Raw genomic sequence first — 7,678 nt, 5'->3', positions numbered from 1 at the left:
TACCTAAGTTCCATTCTGATTTTTTTCGCATTTTTTACTTATGTTTCCATTGATTGTCTTGACTTGGATCCCAATTTTTGGAGAGTATATATGTGGAATGGAAATTGGATATGATGGATGATTGGAACGGAAATTGGAGATGATGGAAGATCCAGAGAAAGGTGTGGTTTCTGAATGCCTTTAGTGGGTCTAGTATTTCTGGCAATTGCAATGGCTTCTTTATCTCTTCATGTTCAAAAAAACAATATTTTTTAGATTTGATAGGTGCAAATCTTATCTTCTTTTTTCAAGACTTAGATGTAGATAAACCAAATATCTATTTAGTAGAATATGGCAGTTTCCTCCGAACATAGCTTTTATGTATGCGTAAATATATGGGTAAATAAATTATAGCAATTTTCAAATAAAGGTGGATGTAGGAAATGAAAAGTCAATGTACAATATTCCATCGCAATCCATTATTCTGTGATGCAATTTGGTGTCGCCACTCTAAGCGAACCCAAAAAAATCCAAATGATGCAAACGACATACTACGACGGTTGGAGGTGGGCCTGGACTGGCAACTCGTACTGTCAACCCACCACCATTCCCGGTCATGGCTGGCAATGTGACCGCCACGCGTGGCACCACCACGTTACTCCAGCGACTTGAGCGAAACGTAAAAAGACAAACAAAATCGAGACCAAGTCAAGGCCAAAAAAGAAAAACACCGGAACGGATCGTTCGACGAGACCCCCACGAACTTTTTCTTTCCTTTGTTGAGATATTTCCAATTCCGATCACCAAAGCCACGGTAGTCTGCAATGGAACTCTACCTCGTCCTCTTCCTCATCTCCCTCCTCCTCTTCCTCAAACCCTTCCTCCTCCCATCTAAACCCAGGAACCTCCCCCGGCCCGGCCGGCCTCCCTTCCTCGGCTCGCTCCTCCAGCTCGGCGCCCGGCCCCATGAATCCCTCTTCAACATGGCCAGGCGCCACGGCCAAGTCATGACCCTCCGCCTTGGCTTGGTGACCAGCGTCGTGGTCTCGTCCCCGGAGGCCGCCCGGGAAACCCTCCAGAAGCACGATGAGAACTTCTCCGACCGGGCGGTCCCCGACGTGATCACCGCGCAGCCGAACCCGGAGTTCACCCTCGCATGGGTCCCGGGCGACCAGCGGTGGCGGGCACGGCGCCGCGTGTGCAGCACCCAGATGTTCACCGCCCAGCGCCTGGACGCCCTCCAGCACCTGCGCCACCAGAAGGTCCACCAACTCGTCACCCACATCAAGAAATCCTGCGATCCGGGCAGAGAGGTCGACATAGGCCAATTGGCCTTCGCCACGACTTTGAACCTCATGTCGAGCACCATGTTCTCGATTGACATCGTCGACCCGGAATTCCAAACGGCTCAGGAGTTCAAGGACCTGGTGTGGAGGATCATGGAGGATGCCGGGAAGCCGAACCCGTCCGACTATTTCCCTGCGGTCAGGCGGTTCGATCTGCTAGGCGTGAAGCGGCACATCCAGCCGGCCTACATGAGGTTGCACGAGATATTCGACGAGATCATCGACAAGCGTTTGAAAGAAAGGGCGACGGGCTCGCCGGAATCATCGAAGAGCGGGGATTTCTTGGATGTGCTTCTGGATCAGTGCGAAGAGGAGGGGTCCGAGTTTACCCGACAAAGCATCAAGCCAGTGATCCTGGTAAGTGAACATCAAAACTTACAGAAAATGAAGCAGAGATCTTTACTAAAAAGAAGCATGTACTCATCAGAGCTCCCAAACCTAATTATTGAAAAGTCAGCTAAAACATTTATTGTCAGTTTTCGGAAATTTTTCCATTATTTCTCCATTATAAGAGGGGAAATCGGGGTTTTCCTATGCCTTTAACTCCACCGCAAGACATTAGCCATGATTGCTACTTCAATAGACAACGACATTTTGTCAATCTATTAGTTACTCCATGCCTTTCTATAAGAGTAAAAATTGTGTTTTCATATGTGCGTATGTACATGAACTTTTGTTTCTGGTGACAAGGTAATTTATTGCTAGTGGATTCGAATCCAATTTTGATTTGACACATGATCAAGCTATAGCTACCTTGCATATAGATCATCACCAGTCGTGCACTCAATTATATTTTGTTATATCACTAGATTGTTCCACACATTTTGCAAAATAAAGAGAACTTGGTCATTTTTCTTTTTAAACTTGAGGCAATCACTCATTTTCCAATGAATCGTGCAGACTAATTGTCTAAATGGCCATTTTGTGAAACATGCTTCTTTCTTCGGTTGCTAAACATCTAAATAGCATCGAAACGAGATCACCATAATTCACAGGGACTCTTAAACAATCTCCATTAAGTTGGTTATGATAAAATTTATGCATGGGGGAGTATCTTCCAATTTTTGCTGTTAGATTGTGATTGATAATGATAGAATGGTGCGACCGGTTCTCATTCACGAATTTATGTTTTTTTCTTTGACTAAGCAAACCCTAAAATTTAGCGTAGGTTAGATAAAAATCGACACGGTACCTAAAGCTTTTACATAGTAACAATGCATAAAGCATGGTTTCTGTTAATCGCATTTTCCCTGGTTATAATAAACTTTGAGGGGTCGTTGAATATATGATAATACATAGGAGAAAGCGACAACCATTTAAGAAAAAGGGACGTGGCAATCTCCCCGATTGATGTTGTCTCTTTCATCTATTAATTATAAGATTATGATATTCAACACTAGTATTAAATTAATCGGTTGATGAGAGTTGCCTGGCATGTCTAATTATAATATTAGATATCATTAGATATGTTCTTTTTTTATATATTAGGTAAACTGCCATAGAGATCTTGTATTAGTAAAGCTAATTACACCTAACATCTTTGAAGCCCTTGTTCATGAAAAAGTTATCATAAACGGACCATATTAGAGTCAATTAGTTGTTAGCACCAACTAATTTCTCATGCCGATAGAATTTTGAAAGACAGTGAAAATTTAGGATGGATTATCAATGTACTTAACGCAGGATCTATTCATCGCCGGAAGCGACACATCTGCGCTCACAACGGAATGGGCGATGGCGGAACTCCTACACAATCCGAGCCTCCTCCAAAGATCAAGAGATGAACTCACTGCGGCCATTGGCACCGAAAGGCCGGTTCAAGAGTCGGACACTCGCCACCTCCCGTATCTCCAAGCCATCGTCAAGGAGACGCTCCGTCTGCACCCGGCGGTGCCTCTCCTCCTCCCTTACAAATCCAAGAATGACGCGGAAGTGTGCGCGTACGTCATCCCGAAAGGCATGCAAGTCCTGGTGAACGCATGGGCCATAGGGCGGGACCCGAGCTATTGGGAAGACCCATTGTCGTTTACCCCCGAGCGGTTCCTGGGGTCGAACGTGGATTACAAAGGCAGGGATTTCGAGTATATCCCGTTCGGCGCAGGCCGGAGGATCTGCCCCGGATTGCCGCTCGCTATCCGGATGGTTCATCTCATGGTGGCTTCGCTGGTTCAATCGTTTAATTGGAAACTTCCTGAGGGAATGGCGCCCGAGAGTTTGGATATGCAAGAGCAATTTGGTGTTACATTGAGAAAGGCCATACCTTTAAGAGCAATTCCGAGTTTGGTTTGAAAAGGAAGTTGTTGTGATTGATCCTTGATGACTTGATTTGGCGTTTCAAAGAGATTTTAAAGGACTGTTTGTGCTTCCAATGCTTCAATCAACTATGATTCACTTGTTTAAAGTTCATCTGTAGTCTACCATGCCACTTAGTATGTGACGGATTTTACGCCTTCCGTGTTAAAGACGTGCAAACTCCCGAGAGCAAGGTAAAAAATGGTCAAAAATGTGTTTTTGAAGAGGAAATTGAATTGTGGGAAACTAAGCATCGTGGAAAGTAAATGGAAGAAATTAAACAGCAATTACAGGAAATTGAAAGGTGTTTATATACATTCGAGTGGAAACACTAAATGACGCCCTACACGAGTATTCATAAGCAATATTGCAAAAAGAAACTTGGAGCAAAAACTGAAACTGAAATCTATAGACATGTAAAGACTAAATACGACATGAAATGTAAAAGGACGCATTTGCAAAAAACTGAAAGACAATGAAGTTGGTAGTCTATTAACACCTAGATAAGACATGAAATAACCTTAGAGCTTTCTATAAATGCCTAATTTTCTATATGACCCTGGGACTCACTTTACACACCCAAAAAAAAAATTCCCCCGACCGGCCGCTTTGACTTCATCTCCATCTCCAAAACCACCAAAGCCCACCTACAAAATTCATCAACAACCAGACTCCTCCTGACCGATCTAGTAAATAGGTTAGTGACGATTCCAAGATAATAACAAAGTAATAATAAAAAATCAAGTCACAATCAATTGGTTTTGAAGGAGTGGAGTTTGCACGAAACGAAAAGGCCACCTCGTTAGGAGACTATTTGTGTCCACCTTGCAATACCTTAGCTCTCTTGAGGTTTCGACTGGAGCCGGTCACAACAGAGTCTTACCATAGGCTGAACGGATCCATGCACTTATACTTTTCTTGGGCAGTTCCATCTTCTTCCAAATGCTTTCACAATCTCCTCCATGCATATGTCACAGGCCAATAGTTCCCTAGTTACAAACAACCGTGCGACACCTAGTGAGACAAGAACACCATTGGGTACGTTATGGTCCGATAACAGAGATACTATTTATTTACCATCTTGTTCTTAGGAATGACTGTAGAAGAAAGTCTGATCTGGTGTTCTTGACTCACTAGGCATTGCACAGACTATTCCACAGTTAGAAACCATCAGCCCGCGACACGTCTAGACTCTTAACTGTTACCACGATCTTCCCACTTTGCCCTACGGTTTTGGCATCGCCTGTCACCATCTCAGCTCATTATGCATATCCTCCGAGGCAATACCTCAGCTTGCGACTGCCATGCAAGTCGAGAATTATTAGGTCTTCGGTTTCTTCCTCCCTCTCCCTTGGTCTGAGTTGCAAAGCCGAAGGTCATTGGATTGGGCCTTATTCAGTAATACTTACCAAAAATCAAAGGCCCGATGGTCATCCTTAGGGATGATCATGATGATCTGGGCTTGCAATAGGATTGACCTCTTGCTGTTGTTTTTTTTTTTTTTTTGACAATGCCTCTTGCTGTTGTTCGTGCGCGTTAATCCAGCTTAAATTTCAGATTGTTGAAATAGTTTAATTGTTAAGAAAATGAAAATACTGTTTTCATATGACAATAACATTTGGATGGTGTCATGACCTTACCTCAGGTGAACCACCTAAGTTTTGGCTGATAGATTACTAAGCCTAAACTTAATTCACGACATAGGTTCAAATTTTTAACATGCAAATGATTTTTTCAATTAGAAGTCGCTATTAATCTATTTTTTATGAGTTTATTAAAAACCCAAATAAAGTAATGGGAGAATTTCTTCTCTTCTACAAACCAAAGATTAAATGAGTTTAGAGATTTGATTACGCTAGATTACTTTAACGCCCTTTCAATACATTTTCTCTTTTATTTTAAAAATATTTTGCAGATAGCTTGGGTTGATTTTAACAAGCAAGGTGGTCATGTGGGTATGCAACCATTAATTAACAATTAATAAAGTAAGGCAACAAATAAATTGTAAGCATGGGAAGGGAATACTTAAATTGATGCAACGCAAACATCTATGGAGTTAGTTAGAAAACCACATTTATCAACCTAAATATAATTTCTAATTAACACACAATTCCATTCGAATCTTTTTTCAGGCTTCTTTTATTTAAATGAAAGCTAAGCTATATGTCATGCAAATGGCTTAATTCTCATGATGGACAATTTATAATTAAATGGACCTAACAACAATTACTAAATGATGTGCATTTTATGAACCTAATTCTATATGACACGCAAATGATATTTTTGTATTTTTTACTAAAATTCGTAATTAAAAATACTAAAAAATAAAAATCTACCTAAAGTGAGATATTATTTATTTTAAGTTAGGAAATATACTAACTTAAATCATATCTTAAATCATATCTTAACTCAGAAACTTATCTCAACAAGCAATTCAATGCGTTCGATTAAAAAAGTATTTAACTATTCTATCATGCAATCCTATATGGGAAATCAATGATAATTTATATGATATGCAATGCAATCTTTTTCTTTATTTTATTTTCAGAATGAAGAAAGCAATCAAAGTATTCAAACCACTCACAAAAGGTATCATCCAATCAATTCAAATGTGGAAACAATATCTAATCATCCCAAGCGAAGAGCCGAGGTGCCACACCTTCCCATGGATGTGAACTCTTAGGGAAGATCAGCCTGTTATCTCTAGAGTAGCTTTTATCTGTCGAGCTCATCAAATCACTAAGGCCGACTTTGTCCCTGCTCAATGGGTAGGTCTTGCAGTCAAGCTCCCTTCTGCCTTTGCACTCAAGGGCCAATCTCTATCCAGCCCAAGGAAACCTTTACACCCCTCTATTACCTTTTGCGAGGCCTACCCCCCATAGAAATTGTCTACCTAAGACTGACCCTTGGTTCGTAGGTCCTAACACAAGGTTAGAATTCTAACTCTTCCAAAATGGTATCTCATTGATGGCTCAGGCCCCCAAGAAAGGAGGCCTTCTTCGCCTTCCACCTATGCTACACAGGAAATGCCCAAAGCCAATCCCAGGGAACAATAAAGCTCTATCCAGGTGCAAGTAGTCCACATCTTCACAAACATATCTATTTTATCGAGTTTCTCTCAAAGAGAGTGGCCAGATCGTTATGCCTTTCGTGCAAGTCGGAACTTACCCTACTAGGAATTTCACTACCTTAAGACCGTTATAATTATGGCCGCTCGCCGTTCACTAGGGCTTCGATCGCTAACTCTCCTATCATTAGGTCACCAACTTTCTTAACCTTCCAGCACTAGGCAAGCGTCAATCCCCATACATGGTCTTACGCATTGGGCAAGCGTCAATCCCCATATATGGTCTTACAAATTTGCGGAGACGTGTGTAAATAGTCACCCGTGCCTATTTCACAACTACAATCAATAAGTTGATCTTAAGTCTTAAATATCAAAATATTAATTTTAAATATTCTTGCGAATCAATGATTCCATCTAAAACCTTATAAATATAATCAAAAATTATATAAGGTTGCGAATTAGGAAACAAGTCCCAATGGGTATTTGCCTATGCACAGTATGTATCGGACGATCAATTTAGGCAATAAAAATATCTTAAATCAAATTTAGATGAGATATTAGCTAATTTCGCAAATATGGTTCCAAATTTGAATTTGTCAAAGGACAGCTTGCGAGCAAGACCGATGAGCTCATGAGCGAGGACGATCGCAGCGGGGCTCCTAGTGGGGGGCTTTCACAACGACCGACAATGGACAAGCGTTGCAAGTTGTAATGAAGAAACGGCAAAGTCAAGCCGTGATGGAGAGTTTGGACTCGCGGATTGCAAAGCCGCTCAAACTTGTTGGACAGTAGCTGGACGTGCCACCGTTGACCACGGATTTGCTTTGAGTAGTCTAGAAAATACTTGCTCTTCGCCCAAGGAAACCACCCACCTAACTAGAGTAGCAAGCAAGCAACGACCAAGGCAATGACTGTTAGGCAATTCCGAGCATGATTAGAAACACTGGTCCAAGAGTTCGAACGTCGAGTATTGCTGGAAGCTAATTAGAAAAAA

At 41.6% G+C, this 7,678-nt stretch overlaps 1 protein-coding gene across 1 annotated transcript; it reads left to right on the top strand.

Moving 5' to 3' along the window:
- The first annotated feature begins 728 nt into the window (after positions 1–728).
- Positions 729–3,731, top strand: LOC120293185 (geraniol 8-hydroxylase-like). The gene is made up of 2 exons (XM_039312117.1): positions 729–1,682; positions 3,009–3,731. The coding sequence occupies exons 1-2, from the start codon at positions 804–806 to the stop codon at positions 3,612–3,614; spliced, it is 1,485 nt and encodes a 494-aa protein (XP_039168051.1). The 5' UTR covers positions 729–803; the 3' UTR covers positions 3,615–3,731.
- The last annotated feature ends 3,947 nt before the right edge of the window (positions 3,732–7,678 follow it).

This window comes from Eucalyptus grandis, chromosome 5 (assembly GCF_016545825.1).
Source record: "Eucalyptus grandis isolate ANBG69807.140 chromosome 5, ASM1654582v1, whole genome shotgun sequence".
NCBI classification, from domain to species: domain Eukaryota; kingdom Viridiplantae; phylum Streptophyta; class Magnoliopsida; order Myrtales; family Myrtaceae; genus Eucalyptus; species Eucalyptus grandis.
Note: the sequence above shows the minus strand (reverse complement) of the source record. Positions and strands in the feature narration are given on the sequence as shown.

Bases quoted from the DNA above. Each gene is read 5' to 3' on its own strand.
- LOC120293185 (XM_039312117.1), top strand. From the start codon at position 804: ATGGAACTCTACCTCGTCCTCTTCCTCATCTCCCTCCTCCTCTTCCTC. The intron at 1,683-3,008 runs GTAAGTGAACAT...TACTTAACGCAG, and splicing joins GCATCAAGCCAGTGATCCTG to GATCTATTCATCGCCGGAAG.